Raw genomic sequence first — 18,025 nt, forward strand, 5'->3', positions numbered from 1 at the left:
AAAAAAAAAAAAAAAAAAGTTGAACCCTAATTATATATATATATATATATATATATATATATATATATAGTGTATAAAAATATATACTTTTTTTTTTTTTTTTTTTTTTTTTTTTTTTTATTTCTCTTGAATTTTTCAAATGTGATTATTTAGAAATATAAAAAAAGAATATATATGTATATATTATATATATATATATTTACATTTATATGTTTATTTATTTATTTATACTTCTTATTTTTTGTCTTTATAATATTATATATTATTTCATTTTTTTTTTTTTTTAATTTCGTATATATGATAATATTACTTATATTTTATTTTTCTCTTCAAAGAAAAAAAAAATGTAACTTATATTTGTATTCAGTTGATTCTAACCTTTTTTTTTAATTTTTCAATGTTACATAATAAATAATAGTATATATAATTATAATGTTTATAATAATATATTTTTTATTATGTATTTATATTATTTTTAATTTTTCATTTTTTTATTCATTTTGTCATTTGATTTTTTATTTTAAAAATTTATAATATTTACACCATATTTTATATCATGTGTATATCATTTTGATGCTTTTATATATTAATATATATGTGTATGTATTTATGTATGTATGTATATATTTATTTATTTATGTATGTATATATTTATTTATTTATTTATGTATGTATATATTTATTTATTTATGTATGTATATATTTATTTATTTATGTATGTATATATTTATTTATGTATGTATATATTTATTTATGTATGTATATATTTATGTATGTATGTATGTGTGTATGTGCTTATTTATTCATTTATTTATTCATCTATTTATTCATCTATTTATTTTTTATTTTTTATTTTTTTTTTTTTTATTTTATTTTATTTTTTTTTTTTTTTTCTTATAACCAATACACAAAATAAGAATAAAATATGAACGAATATAGTGTATATAATAAACCGAACTCTAACAATATTTCTGTATCTAAGGGTACAAGTCGAATTTTTAAAAAAATCAAAACAAATAAAAATTATGGTTCCTTAGCTATAAAAAAAGAAACACATAACGAGCTTAATGGTAATACTAAGAGGAATGTGTCTGATAAATTAATTTATGAAAATGAAACAAAAACGATGATAAATAATAATAATAATAATATGAACGATAATAATAATAATTATAGATTAGATATATTGACAGGAAGTGAGGAATATGAAAAAAATGATATTTCATATGTTCAAGAGGATAGTGACATTATGGAACATATAAAATTAGAAGGAAATGAAATAGACTACGAAAAGATGGTTTATGGAAATGATAAGGAAAGAAGCAAAGAAAAGAAAAAAATAAATAATTATGATAAAAATATACAAGGTATTAAAATAGAAGAAGATATAAATGAATATAAGAAAGTGAAAAAATGTGATGTTGCAAAGAATAGAGTAAAAAGATTAGAATTAGTAATAGACATTGAAGAATATAATGATAATAAATTAGAAAATGAAAATTTGTTACAAAAAAATTATGCAAAAAATATATCATCTGATGAAAAGAAATATTATTATAATAATTATATTTTTAATGATGATTTATATAATGGGAAATTAAATTGTCTAACAAAAACATTAGATTTTTTAGCAAAAGAAGAGCATATTAATCCTAATGGAAATTTAGATGACCAAGAAGATAGTGAAAGCGTTTGTGTTATTGAAAAAAGAACCATAAAAAATTCTTCATCATGTGATGAAAAAGAACTTATTGAAAAAATTAATTTAAAAGATAACTATGTTTTTTTTAATAATAATAATAAAGAGAAAAACAAAAATAAGTTGAAAGATAAAAACAAAACAAACAAAATAAACAAAAGAAAAAAACCAAACCACTCTAAAACAAATGACAATGATCAAACGGAGATATATAAAAAAACAAAAAAAATGAACAATAAGAATAATAATGGTAAAAATAAAAATAATCATATGAATGTTCTTGAAAATTTTAATGCTAAACATAACATGAATTCAACAACAAGACAAAATAATAATAATATCAAAAAAATTAAGAGTAATAATAATAATAATAATAATAATGATAATAATTATTGTTATTATTATAAATCGATTGATAAAAATGTTAGTTACTATAATAGTAGATCTAGTAGTAAATCTGATTTTAATTTGTATAGTAACACCACAAGTACCCAAAATAGTTACAGTAGTATTTATAATGATAATGATAATGATAATTGTATTAATAGTTGTGATAGTAATTATAACAATAATTATAATAATATTTATAACAACCATTGCAATAATAATTTTAATAATAATAATAAGCTTCCTTCTAGTAATTATACCAAAATTATGAATGATACAAATTATGTTAGTTCAAATGATGATAGTACTAAAATACATATAGGTATAAAAGAAGAAAAAAAATATATTATGAAACCAGAAGAACATTTAGAAAATTTTATTAAAAATAATAGAATATATAATGATTCAGGTTGTTATGTGATAAGTGACGACTGTGTAATTCCTAATTATAAATATGAACAAGATGATGTTTATGTTGAAATTATAGAAAATAATAATATTACTGATGGATATAATAATCTACAAGATAGTTTTGAAAAAATTAAAGAATTTTGGAGTTCCTCCAATGTTACTAGTACAACGAATAAAAATAATAATAATAAAAAGAATATTATTTTGTATGATGAACAAAAAGATGACAATGAAATTGATCATAGGAAGACATCAAAAAATAGCAATGATAATCTTAAGAAGAGTCAAAATATAAATGATGGTATGAAGACAGCGAATAGTAGTATTAAAAATGATACGAAAGATGAGGAGGAATATAAAAAGAGTATAAAATCAAAAAATAATAAAAATAATAGAAATAATGATGATGATTATATGAAGGAGGAAGATCAAATTAATAGCTTTTTACCATCAAACGAAAATAATAATAACAATAATAATAATAATAACAATAATAATAATAATAACAACAATAATAATAATAATAATAATAATAATAATAATAATAATAATAATAACGATTGTGATACAAAGTATGATGCTAATATTAATTCGAAATGTAATAGAAATAATATTTATAATATAAATAGTTATCTTAATGTAGTTGGTTATAATGATAATAAGAAAAACGATACTATTAATGACAAAAATAATAATAACAATATGAAGAATGATAAACCTGAGGATGAATGCACAAAGAAGAAAGATATTAATAATAGTAATAATAAAAATTATAGTAGTAATGATAATATAAATAATGGTAATAATAAGAATTATAATGGGAATAATAAGAATTATAATGGGAATAATAAGAATTATAATGGGAATAATAAGAATTATAATGGGAATAATAAGAATTGTAATGGGAATAATAAGAATTGTAATGGGAATAATAAGAATTATAATGGGAATAATAAGAATTGTAATGGAAATAATAAGAATTATAATAGTAATAATAAGAATTATAATAGTAAGCATAATAGTAATAAGGGTCATAGTAAAGACCATAATAATGGTCATAGTAAAGACCATAATAATGGTCATAGTAAAGACCATAATAATGGTCATAGTAAAGACCATAATAATGGTCATAGTAAAGACCATAATAATGGTCATAGTAAAGACCATAATAATGGTCATAGTAAAGACCATAATAATGGTCATAATGATGATCATAATAATGATCATAATAATAATAATGATTCATTTAAATGTGAAGAAAATGTCTTCCAAGAATTTAACGAATTTATGAGAAAAAAAATGTGGATGGAAAAATATTTACATAATCAAATAAATTGTTATGATGTCTTATTAGAAATAAGAAAAAGGGTACCTAGATGGGGTGATTATAAATGTAATTTTTTTTTTCATTGGAAGAAAATTATGGAATTAAATAATGAAGAATTAAAAATTTATATATTAATATTTAGGTCCTTGTGTAATGAAAATATCAAAAAAATAGATTTTTATATTTTAAAAATTATTTTAAACGAATTAGATGAATTAAGAAAAGTGAATGAACCACATTATGTATCTTTTGAATTTACACAAGATTGTATAAATAATGGAGAAACAAAATATGTTGATTCTTCTGATGTATATTTTAATATGAATCAATTTGTACAACCATGGTATTTGAAAAATCTTAATAAATCTATGGATATAAAGAAATTCTTGAATTCATTAGATATCTTAGAAAACCAAAAGAAAAAAACATATATTGTTCATGGTATGGAGATACCTGAACAGATATTCAACATGTATAATACTAGCAAAAAAAAAGCTAAAAAAAAAAAAAAATGTAGTAAAATAAATACAAATGAACATCTATATGATCAACCAAGTACACATTCTGATGTACCTCTAAATAATCAGTTAAAAAATAACCTTCAGAAGAAATCGCAAAATAATATATATAATAGAGATGAAAATAGACAGGCAAAAAACTGTAAATATTTAAAAAAAACAAATACATTATTAAATAACGAACATATTAATAATATGGTATCCAATTTGGATAATACAAAGACAAAAGATATTAATAAAAATAAAAATATCAATGAATCTGTAAAAAAGGCATCAATCAAAAATTACAACAAAAATGTTAAAAATAATAATAAAAAATGTGATAATACAAATGATAATAAAAATGATAATAAAAATGATAATACAAATGATAATAAAAATGATAATAAATGTGAAAAAACGACAAAGGATTATGAAGCCAAACAAGTCAATAAAACATTAAAAAAAAATGCTAACTCTCCCAACAATTCTAAGGGTAAAAAAAGAACAGGATTTTATGATTTAGAAATTGATGGGGTTATTTCATCATTTGAAGCCAGAAAAGGTGTTTATTATGATAAGTCAAGAAAATTGTGGAGAGCCAATTGGAAGGAAAATGGAAAAATACAAACAAAAGGTTTTTCAGTTAATGGTAATAATATAATGAAATATATGTATAAATTATGAAATAATATATATTAATTTTTTTTCTTCTTCTCACATATAATAATATTTCATCTTATTTATTATATATATTTATAAAGTTATTAATAATGATATATATATCAAAATTTAATTAACACACTTTAATCATTTAACGATATTAAATATTTCATTGTTATATTGTAATATATTATTATTTATTTATTTATTTATTTTATTTATTTATTTATTTTTTTTTTTAGAATATAAATCGGTTCAACTAGCTAGACAAAAGGCTATTGAATGGAGAGAGAAAAAAGAAGCTGAATTATTGTTATAAAATGTTATATATATACTTTTTTTATTGATACATATAACAGTTTTAATATTCCTAACATGTAATTATTATATATATATATATATATATATATATATTTATTTATTTATATATTTTAGTTATACATATTTATTTTATATACATTTATAAATAAATGATTTCACCGAATTTTTATATATTATATTTTTATGTGTTTATATTTCATATATTTATGATTTTATGTGTTTCTACTTATATATATATATATATATATATATATATTTTAATGGAAGAAATATGAAAGATTGATGATAATCTTTCTTTTCTAATTAGTAGTATCGTGTTTTGTTTTTTAAAACTAATTTTTATGTCTTTAGACATTAATAAGAATTATTATACTTTAATATGTTTATAAAAAAAGAAAAAATTCTCATAAAATCTAAACGGATATTAATGAAATATTTCAAAAAAATTTTTTTTTTTTTCTTTTTTTGGATAATTCAAATGGTATGATATATATATGTAAACAATTATATGTATAAATATATCCACATATATATATATATATATATATATAATATATTTATATATTTATTTATTTATTTATTTATTTATTCATTTGTGTATGGAGATGGATATGATGATATAAAAGAAGATATGTCAACAGCAAGAGAATAAATATCCGATGCTGAAGAATTATCCTCAATATATTGAATAAATGACATATTTGTTAATTTAGATTTTTCTTTTAAATAAAAATATAAAACAACAGATTCGTTAAAAAATTCTGCCACATTTTTTATATCGTGTGTTAACAATCCCAAGCTTGTTAAATTATTAGTGCCGATATTGAATGATTTTTGATTAGACGATTTATCTTTTAATATATCAAAGTATATATTTAATTTATTACATAATAGATAAAATTCTTGTATATTAAAAGTACAACTTGATGGATTTAAATTAAAAAAGCTATTATTTTGAGAATATTGTATATGGAAATATTTCCGATTAATATATTTATATAATATGTATGTATTTTCTTTGATTTGTTTTACATATTCTTTGAATTCTTCATTTTTCATTAATTTAAAAGATGTAAAGAAGGAAAAAAATATATTATTTAAATATATATCATCAAAGGCATATTTTAATTTTTTCTCATAATCATATTCAATTATATGACCATCTGTATTTACACATTTATATCCTTTTTTATAAAAAATAACAAAACTATTATGTGCCCTGAAATTCTCATTAAAATATGTAAAAACAATATCTGAATGGGTAAAAGGAGAATTGATAAGATTTTGTGAAATTAAATTGGCTTTGTTATTCATATTGGTAATAATAATTGGTTTGTTATGAATTTTATTATTTTTATTCTTTAGTCCTTTAATGAATCTATCATAATCAATGTTATAAGGATTATTAGATTCGTCAAAATATATAATGTCTGGATTAAAATCATTAGAAATTTTTTGAATTTCATCATAATTTGGTTCATTTCTATTTTTTATATTAATAATATTATATAAATTTTGCATTATATCATTACTTACATTATTTTCTATATTTTGTTCTAAGCAATAATTTATACGTAATATTTTACATTCCTTCTTTAAAAAATGTCCATACAATTTAATGAAAAAATAATCATCAATGGATTTATTATTATTAAGAGAAACATTACTAATAAGGCAACCCCAATATTTCTTTTGTAAATTAAATGAATTTAAGGCTATATATTCCAAATTTTCTATATTCTTATTATTCACAAATATATTTCGATTTAAATCTATACTTAAATATTCCTTCATATATGTAGGCATTATATTATGTACAAGAGATAAATTTATATCATTCTTATTTTTATAACTCTTTAACATATTATAGGTCTCATCATCTATATCATTTAAACGGCTCTGATTTCTTAGAGAATAAAAACTGATGTATCTATGGTTTCTAACATTTACATTTTTAACAAACTCCTTCAGCATTATATTATGTTCAATCAAAAATTATTTTTAAAAAAATATTTAAAATAAGGATAAATATATATATATATATATATATATATATATATATATATAATAAGAATAATCAAAATTTTACGTTCTCTCTACCAAAAAAAAAAAAAAAAAAAAAAAAAAAAAATACATAAATATATATATATATATATATATATTAATAATTCTACATTAGCAACATAATATCTATATGAATATTTTATTTTATTTAATTTGATTTTTAAGTACACCTAAAATCATTGCCAAATAAGGTTCAACACACTTAATGGGCAATATTATCTACAAAATATATTTATTATTGTTCTTTTTTTTTTTTGAAATATATATATATATAAATGTGTACATTAAGATAAATAAAAAATATATATAATATATATAATATATTATTATATTTTTGTTTATATTTTATTATATATATATATATATATTTATATAATATTAAAAAATGTGATTGTTGTCATTCTTTGAATTAATCCCTAATGTGAAGAAAAAGGTTTCAGAACCTTCATATTTTTTGTTAATGTTATGGTTAAATATATACAAAAAATATACATGTATTATACAAATTTGAGAAAATATAAAATATATATATATATATATATATATATATATATTTACTTATTTATTTATATTTATATTTTTGTAAGTGCTTTTCAACTGTACCTTCCATTTATTTATTTTTTTTTTTAAATGTTCAAGAATTTGTTACTTCAATCATTAGAATGTAGAGAGAAAAATTATTTAGCATCATGTGCGAGAAAAGAAAAGTTTCCATTTTTTAAAAATAGAAATTACAATAATGAAAATATAATAGTACATAATTATAACTATAATTTATGTATAAATAGGAAATATGGAAATTACAAAAGAAAGAATATATATTTTATGAATTATAAAGGATTTATAACAGTGGCAAATAAATATGTGGATTATAAAAAAGAGTCACCTTCTGAAGAAGAAAAATATTATGAGGAAGGAAAATTAAATATAAAGAATAATATGAACTCTATAGAGAAAATATTAGATGAAACAAATTCAATGATATATATAAATGATATTTGTTTAAAAATGGATCAAAACTTATTAAGGTGTCAAAATTATGAGGATGTCCTTTCTATTCTTGTTACACATAGAGGTGCCTTATTTTTACAAAATTTGATTACTGCAATTCGTATGTTGAGTGGATTTGTAATTGAACAAAAGAAGGAAAAATTAGAAAAAGATAAGTTGAATACGATAAGTGATTATACTAAAATATATATGAGGGCAGATGATGAGATGGGAAAAAATATACCAGATGATATTTCTGATAATAATAATAATAGACATATTGATGACAATAATAAACAAGATTTATCATATAATAATAAACAAGATATATCATATAATAATAAACAAGATATATCATATAATAATAAACAAGATTTATCATATAATAATAAACAAGATATATCATATAACTACACAGGTATTGATAAGATAGAAAATAATATAATTGAAAGATATAAAAACGTATTTGATATATTAAATAATAAAGCCTTAGTAGAAAGTGAAATGAATACTCAAGGAAAGAAAAGAAAACTTGAAGATATAATCGTACTAGATGAACGATTTCATCTTCTGATTGATGATATTTATAAAAATAGGAAACATTTTGATGTTTTATCTATTTGCCATATTTTGATATCTTTAAAAGAATTAAATTATAAACATTTCCTTTTATTTAATTCTTTTGTTAACCCCTTAAAAAATTTTGATATATACATTAAAGAACAATTTACAAATAATCAAAAATTTTCTTTTATCTGTTCGACGATAGAATTATTGCTTGAATGTTTTAACACATATATATGGGCGGGGTATTATAATTTAAATATATATAACAAGTTAATGAACTCTATTTTGTTAAATAAATTTATATATATAAATAAAAATACAATATATACACAACATTATGAGCAGCTAAAAAATTACACATATATGGAATATGATTATAATATAAATTATCCAATAAAAATAAAAGACGTGCTAAATTTTTTTGAGATAAATGAAGATTTTTATTATATTGGACATGTGAAAAAAAACAATGATCGTGTATATGACGGTATAAATGAATTACATAATTGTGATAAGAATCAAAATGAAGAAAATAAAATTAATATGAATGATATAATAAATCAGAATAATTCTGAGAAACAAATAGATTTGAATATAAATAATATTGATGATAATAAAAATAATATTGATGATCATATAAATAATATTGATGATAATAAAAATAATATTGATGATCATATAAATAATATTGATGATCATATAAATAATATTGATGATTATATAAATAATATTGATGATCATATAAATAATATTGATGATCATATAAATAATATTGATGATCATATAAATAATATTGATGATCATATAAATAATATTGATGATCATATAAATAATGTTGATATAATAAATAAAAAAGATAATGTTTTAAATGTGGATTATATAAAAGAATCGAAATCTATATTTTATAGCTTGTACCCTATATTTTTAAGTCTTGAATTATTTCTGAAAAGTATAGAAATATACAAAAACATTTATGTGTATAATTCCTTATTTTTTATGATTGCTGAAAAGATGGTTTATTATTACACTCAATATTTAACTCCATCATCCATAAGTATGATATGTGAAGCATTTTCTAGACATCGGATTTTCAGTATAGAACATGATAGACCTTTTTGTCATATATCAAAATTAGTTGAAAATAATTTTTCAAAGTTTTCTTTAGAACACTTATATATCATATTATCTTCATTTAAAAAAATGAACCTCTTTTTTGAAAGATGTATTATTTTAGTATGTAAAAAATTTAAGAAACATTTTTCATCATGTTATATAAGAAGACAAGAATCTGTATTATCATTAAATAAAATATCAATTTTAATGGAAAGTATAACTTTTTTTAATTTTCAAAATAAATATATTGATGACTTTATTGTTTCCTGTGTAAATTATTTAGAAGACTATATAGAAGATATTGAAGAAGAAACTTCTATAAATATTTCGTATTCATTAATATTATGTAATATGGTTCATATAAATCCATACTTTTTTTCATTTATATGGAGAAAAATAGGGAAAACAACTTACTGGGAAAAAAGGAAAAGTCAAATTTGTTTATTATGGTTATCACATATGATACAATTTAAATGGTTAGAATATGATTTACCCAAATTTTGTGTTTTAGAATGTTTAAAAGTTTTTTATTTAAAAAGAAAAGAAAAGAAATTTTCTTATTCAAAAATACTTCAGAACATCTCTAAAATATTAAACAATATGAATATTCAACATGATATATATGTCGATATATATGGTCCATATATATTAGATATTTTAATAAAAAATACAAGAAATGTCTTAATGCTTACGCAAGATACGACAAGAAATGAAATAAATAGGGATTTAGGTGACTTCAAAATTATTTTAAATCATTTAAAATTATTTGGATATAAAGCAAAACCTATTAATACCAAATATTTTGATTCTCTCTGTGATGAAATGAAAGAAAATTATATTAAGGATATCTTAATGAATTTTTAGTATTACCCTTTTATAATTACAACCATAAATATATAATAATATATAATTATTAACCAAATAATAATAGGAGTATATTTGTATATATTATTAAAAAAGAGATTTTGTTATTTATTCGAATATTTATTCATTCCACTGTGATATAAAAGTAAATAAATAAATAAATATATAAATAAGTAAATATATATAATTCATATTTTTATTAATGTATTGTGGATCAAGTAGTTGCATGTTTAAAAAAAAGCTAAAAAATAAGAAAACATAAAAAATGTTAAAAAAAAAATATACGTATGTATATCCACATATATATATATATATATATATATATATATATTTTTAAAAAAAGAAAGGAAAAAACATTATTGCACTTATATATGTATAATATATGTACTATATATGATGTAAAAGCACACATATATATATATATATATATATATATATATATTTTTTTTTTTTTTTTTTTACATGTTGTGTTTATTTTGTCCCCTTTTACTTTTTTTTTTTTATGCCATTTTTATAACTCTCATCCATTTGAAGTAGCTGATTTGTCAAGGTGTAGAAAAGATTTTCTATGCTTTCCATTTTTTTATTATATATAAAAGTCTTTTTCAAAATTGTCATATAATAAAAATGAGGTTTGTAAAATTGAGATAAGGTATTATAACCTATATGCTTAAATACATAATACTCATTTATTTTATTAATATGTAATGTGTTTGTTTCTGTTTCTGCTAATATATTCGGATCATTATTGTTTTTTTTTTTATCATTTTGTTGACTTAAAGAAATGGATTTATTCCTCTGTCTTTCATTTGTATAATAAAAAAATAAGGCTATATTAAAATCATAAGTCTCATAACAACCTATTTTTTGATCTATTATATTATTTAATATATGAGAGAAAAAGTTATTTTTATATTTGTCGATTATATTTGGTAAAATATTAATATTTCCATCCTTCAATATTTTGTTATTTAATTTGTTATCAATATTATTCCATGGGAATATAAATATAGGTATACTTAAAAATATATATAAGTATACATAGAAAATTATACATTCGATATTTTGATAATTACTTGTAAATTTTGTACATAAATTTAAGACATTAATAAATTTATTTAAAATGTTTTGAAAAGAAATATTTTTATATTTCCTACATATATAATATTTATATCTCTTTAATTTTATAATGTTCTTTATTATATTATTATTATTATTATATAAATGTTTTGTATAGAAAAAGGTACGAGTATAATTTTCATAGCATTTTTTATAACAAAATAATATATATTCATATACTTCTTCGAATTCACTTAATATATTATATAAATGAATATGTACCATATCATTATTATCTAATTGGTTTATTAATATTTGGCTATTTTTTGATAAAACCTTTTTTATATTTTTCATGTCATTATTTGGTAATTCACATTTATTTATAGAATATAATATATATAAAGATTCATATAAACTTTTCTTTTCCTTATTTATATATATTTGTGTAGTTACCAATTCATATGATGAATATGGAATATATTCTACTTCATCTTTTATATTATATATTTCACTTAATACTTTAATTATTAATACAGCTGGATTAAAAAATCTCAAAATTTTCTCGTAGTCATTTTTCCCTTTCTGTTCTTTTCTATAAGTATCATATATTTCATCATAAATCACAACAATTTTTTTATCATTCTTTATTATCTTATTTTTTATTACATCATCCATTTTATATTATATTTAAACTTCTAAGCTTAAAAAAAAAAAAAATTAAATATATATATATATATATATATAAATACATATATATAATATAATATAATATCCCATATAACTATAACATTTGGAACAATACTTTATTTATATAGATTACTGAATATTTTCATTCATTCTTTCTATTTTTTTTTTTTTTTTTTTTTTTTCATAAGAACGTAAAAATAAATTCAAAATGGATGGATACACATGAATATATATCTATATCTTTCAAAAATAAAAATGAAAAAAGGAAAAACAAGAAAAATGAACGTAATAAAAATATTATATATATTATAATATAATATAATAATTATTATATCTTCACTTAATAATATATTTCTTTTTTAATATAATATATCAAACAAGTGAAAAATATATATATATATATATATTATAAATAACAAACGTATTAATTTCCTATATTATAATAATATAGATATTGTTAAAAAGAAACAGTAAGGTATTTTGAAACGTTATGGTAAGATGTTAACATATATAATATGAATGTGGATCAAAAAAAAAAAAAAAATAAATAAAAAAAAAATAAAAGTGTATATGTAGAAATAACCTTAAATTATTGTAATTTTTATTTTTATTTTTATTTTTATTTTTATTATATTTTTATTTTATTTTATTTTATTTTATTTTAATTTAATTTAATTTTTTTTTTTTTTTTTTTTTTTTTTTTTTATATTAAAATGAAAATTTATAATTATTCTTAACATTTTTTAGTAGAAAAATTGTATTTGTAATATATGCATTTTTATATATTAATAATTATAAGATAAAAATTTATTATTATTATTAAGGGTTAAAAAATATTATCATTATATATTATGTGATTTCAAAAAAAAAAATTAAATATTAACATTGTAAATATATATATATATATATATATATATATATATATATATTTATATTTATATGTATGTATGATTATGCGCTCGTTGTTTAATGCATATTATAAAATTTCGAAAGTGATCTGTGTCTTTTTTCCTTTTTGGATGCTTGTTGATTATTATTAGGTATATTTTGTATGAATGGATGTCCTTTAATTTTAATATTTAAATTTGTTTCGTAACCTAATAAATTATTATCATTTAAATAATTTAATTTTTGTAAATAATGTTTTTGATCATGTTCACTTAATTTCCGGAATCCTCCTCCTGTTCTTAATATAAGTTTAATATCAGATGGAGAATCATCAAGATTACTATCGTTGAAATGTTTTCTATATTTTTTATTATTACAATTGTTATAGTCTTTCTGATAATTTTGATTACTATCATAGGTATTCATATTATTATTTTCATATTTTTTGGCATATCTATGATCATTTTTTTTTTCATATGCTCCATCATATTTTTTTTCATATGCGCTATCATATTTTTTTTCGTATGTGCTATCAAATTTTTTTTCATATGCACTATCATATTTTTTTTCATATGAACTATCATATTTTTTTTCATATGCACTATCATATTTTTTTTCATATGAGCTATCATATTTTTTATCATATGATTTATCATATTTTTTATCATATGATCTATCATATTTTTTTTCATATGTGCTATCATATTTTTTTTCATATACATTGTCATATTTTTTTTTTTCATATTTTTGATTATAATCATTTATATTATTTATTTTTTTATCATTGTTATAATATTTCTTGTTGTCTTGTTCCTTTTTCCTTTCATCATATTTTTTATAATCTCTTTTGTTGTAGAGAGTACTATTATCTGTATGATAAGCATCCATTGAATTATTTTTATAATATTTATTATTATTTGTATCCCACTTATTATCTAAATAATCGTATGTTTTTATTGGTTGTAGTAAGATATCTGATTTTTTCTTCCTATTATAATATTCATTATTTTTATTTGAATCTTCTTGTTTTTTTCTATCATTTTGTTTTTTATCTGTATAATAATTATTTGAGCTTGTATTTTTTGAGGTATTTTTATTTAATAGATATTCGCTTAATGTTCTTTCTGATAAAGTGTTTATAGATTCATTATTTTCTTCAACTGAATTAATATATTCTGTTTCCACCTGTCTATTAGGTGTGCGGTTTTTATTATAATTTAGTGATGATTTTTCAGATGGAATACCTTTTCCTAATTCTTTATTTATTTTCTTTTGCATTTCTAGTGTACTTCTAATGTCATTAATTTTATTATTTAACTTTTTTATTGTTTGATGTAATAAATCAACATTTTTTTTATCTGCTTTTTCTTTCATTTCTTGTAGAAATTTATTATACATATTTTCAATATCGAAATTTCTTTCAACCTGATCAGGAGTATAAGAAGAATGTTGTGTATTATACTTATGGTCAATGTTTGTATCATCAGAAAATTTTCTGGTGTCTCTTTTTTTGGACAAGTTATTTATTGAGGAGTCGAAAATATTTAGAAGATTGTTTTTTGTCATGGGTTCATTGAAATTATTACTAATATTATTATTATTACTATATATGTTACTATCATATGTATTATTATTATTATTATTATTGTTACTGTTTTTCTTGCTACCCACATTTTCATAATTTTGGTGTGATTCACTTCTCTTGGTCTTCGAATAATGACTATATTCATTACTACGATAATTTAATCTATCATAATTATTATTATTACTATCATTAATATAACTAGTTTTATGGTTCCCACTTTTAATGTTATTATTAATGTTGTTGTTATAGTCTGTAAAATTATTATTGCTCATATAATAATTATTTTTATTTATACTATTATCATTATTAATATCATTTTTATTATCTAGAATATTATTTGTACTCATGTCATTATAATTACTTAGGCTATTATCATTACTCACATAGTTATTTTCATTTTCATTTGCATTTTCATTTGCATTTTTGTTTTCACTCATATTGTAATTATAATCATTGTCAAGAGGATAATTGTAATTAAGGAGAGACAAATTTTTCTTTTCCATATTATTATAATTATTATTATTATTATTGCTACGACTAACATACTGTGATGGGAGACCAAAATTTTTATCATTTCTTATATTCACACTATTTTGATGAGAATTATTATTAATTTTGTTTGAATCATATATATATTTATCTATTAAGGACATAACTTTAGATATTACATCTTTTTCATAAGAATTGCTTTTTAATTTTTTTATAGAAAAATTTAATAATTCCTCTTGCTTTTTACAAAAGGATTTAATAATTTTATTCCTTGCTTCTTTTTTATTTTTTACCATAATTAACCAAAAGAGAAAACAATCTTTTTGAATTTTTTTCTTCTTATTTTTTAATAAAAATTTCAAAATAAAATAAAGTAATTCTTGGTGCATCATATGCATATCTTTTCTAAACATATTTCTATCTTCTTTAAGTTTCATTTTTAAATCTTCTTTTTCTTTTATTGAACTCATATTACTTATCATTTCTTTTTTAAGTTCATCACTTGTAAGTGTTAACTTTCTTTCAAGTTTGTTATAATCATCTTTATTTCCTAAATTTTTTCTTAATTCCTCAATTTTTTTATTGCATTCCTTAGTATTTTTATTATAATATGTAAGTTCGTCAAGCAGTTGGAATATTATTTTTGCTATAAGATCAATATTATGTTTGTCTTCTGAAGTGTCTATCTCTACAAGTGGAATATATAAATATATATGTATGTTACTATTGTTTAGTCCTTAATAATTTTTTTTTTTTTTTTTTTTTTTTTTTATATTTAAATATTTAATATATATATTTTACAACTAAAAAGATATATTTATACTTCTATTATGGTTATGCCATTTTTAAGGTTATAAGAAAAAAAAAAAATATATATATATAAATATATATATATATATATAACTATTCCATTATGACATTTTGTGTATTACCATTATTTTCATATTGTTTGTAGGAAGAATCACCTAATTTTGTCTTGACCTTTTTTATATGTTCATTTGTATCAACTAAAATTTTATTATGTTCGTCATTTTTGCTTAGTAAATATTTAATTTCTTTACCGAACTTTTTGATTAGTGAAAATAATTGTTCATATTTTTTGTTTAAATCTTTTTGATTATTTGTTATACGAGTAAAGAATTCAAATACTTCATTTGTATTATTAATTGAATTTTGTTTAGTATAAGGAGATTTATTATAGGTACTTATGTCTAAGTATGATTTATTAAAATTTAAATTCTCTTTTATTGAAGAGGAAGAAGATGTAGAAAATCCACTATATTTCTTTTTTTCCATCCTCAAAAAAATAAAATAATTTATACTTTTTTAAAAACAAAATGTATAAATATAAATAAATAAATAAATATATATATATATATATATATATATATATATTGTATTTTTTTTTTTTTTTTTTTTTTTTATACCAATATGATTAAAATAAATGTCATTAAAAGAATAGAATAAGAATAAATGTACCTTTATATATTTATTTAAAATTGTAATAACTTAATATACATATATATATTAATAATACACTTCCCTTAACAATTTTAAACATTTTTAAGTGATTTTTATTTATTGCCAATACCCAAAAAAAAAAAAAAAAAAAAGGAAAAAGAAGGAAATAACATATATATTATATATGTAATTTATTACAAAGGAAAATAAAATATTATATATATTGAGGTAGACGCGGAGAATATTATATATATATATATATATTTTAATTTTCTTTTTCCCTATATACTGTCTTACACATGTATATATATATATAATATAAACTTTAGCATAATTTTTTACAATGTTGTTCTTAAAAAGTAGAAAATTATAAATTATTCTCTTTTTAAATGTGCAAGGAGAAAAACCAGAAAAAAAAAAAAAATTAACAATTTTTAAATATGATACACTTAGGGTAGTCATATATATATATATATATTATTTACATATTTTTTTAAAATATTAATAAATGTAAATACAGAGTAAAATTATATGTTCCATTCGATAGTATAATCTTTTAAAAAAAAAAAAAAAAAAAATTCAAGAGGCTTACATACAGACAAATATATGCAACATATAAATACTTTAATTTTGTAAATAAAGGAATACATACTAAGAAATATATAAATAAATAAATATATATATATATATATTTTTATTTATTTATATATGTTAAAATCAAAATAATAAAATATTTATATGCATTAAACACCACCTTAAAATTTTAAAAGATATACACTTAAAACTTTATATTTTCTCATCCAAAACATTGTAATGAAAAAAGAAAAAAATAAAAGTATGAGAAAAAATGTGTAACCTTATTCCTTGTTATAATTAATAAGGAATAAAAAATAAAGAATAAGCAATAAAAAATACTATTTATGATATATACTGTTTCTCTTTTTTTTTTTTTT

The 18,025-nt window shown here is 18.3% G+C and overlaps 5 protein-coding genes across 5 annotated transcripts; 2 read left to right on the plus strand and 3 right to left on the minus strand.

Moving 5' to 3' along the window:
- Positions 1 to 925: 925 nt before the first annotated feature.
- Positions 926 to 5,303, plus strand: PF3D7_1456000 (AP2 domain transcription factor, putative; the record flags this gene model as incomplete). Its single annotated transcript, XM_001348671.1, has 2 exons — positions 926 to 4,973; positions 5,227 to 5,303. The coding sequence occupies 2 exons, from the start codon at positions 926 to 928 to the stop codon at positions 5,301 to 5,303; spliced, it is 4,125 nt and encodes a 1,374-aa protein (XP_001348707.1).
- A 587-nt stretch (positions 5,304 to 5,890) lies between these two features.
- Positions 5,891 to 7,279, minus strand: PF3D7_1456100 (serine hydroxymethyltransferase; the record flags this gene model as incomplete). Its single annotated transcript, XM_001348672.1, has 1 exon — positions 5,891 to 7,279. One exon carries the CDS (start codon positions 7,277 to 7,279, stop codon positions 5,891 to 5,893), a length of 1,389 nt encoding a protein of 462 aa, XP_001348708.1.
- A 720-nt stretch (positions 7,280 to 7,999) lies between these two features.
- PF3D7_1456200 (conserved Plasmodium protein, unknown function) lies at positions 8,000 to 10,903 on the plus strand (the record flags this gene model as incomplete). Its single annotated transcript, XM_001348673.1, has 1 exon — positions 8,000 to 10,903. The coding sequence occupies one exon, from the start codon at positions 8,000 to 8,002 to the stop codon at positions 10,901 to 10,903; it is 2,904 nt and encodes a 967-aa protein (XP_001348709.1).
- Positions 10,904 to 11,389: 486 nt separating this feature from the next.
- PF3D7_1456300 (conserved Plasmodium protein, unknown function) lies at positions 11,390 to 12,637 on the minus strand (the record flags this gene model as incomplete). Its single annotated transcript, XM_001348674.1, has 1 exon — positions 11,390 to 12,637. The coding sequence occupies one exon, from the start codon at positions 12,635 to 12,637 to the stop codon at positions 11,390 to 11,392; it is 1,248 nt and encodes a 415-aa protein (XP_001348710.1).
- Positions 12,638 to 13,615: 978 nt separating this feature from the next.
- Positions 13,616 to 16,907, minus strand: PF3D7_1456400 (conserved Plasmodium protein, unknown function; the record flags this gene model as incomplete). Its single annotated transcript, XM_001348675.1, has 2 exons — positions 13,616 to 16,299; positions 16,544 to 16,907. 2 exons carry the CDS (start codon positions 16,905 to 16,907, stop codon positions 13,616 to 13,618), a joined length of 3,048 nt encoding a protein of 1,015 aa, XP_001348711.1.
- Between the last annotated feature and the right edge of the window lie 1,118 nt (positions 16,908 to 18,025).

This window comes from Plasmodium falciparum (genome assembly GCF_000002765.6).
Source record: "Plasmodium falciparum 3D7 genome assembly, chromosome: 14".
Taxonomy (NCBI): domain Eukaryota; phylum Apicomplexa; class Aconoidasida; order Haemosporida; family Plasmodiidae; genus Plasmodium; species Plasmodium falciparum.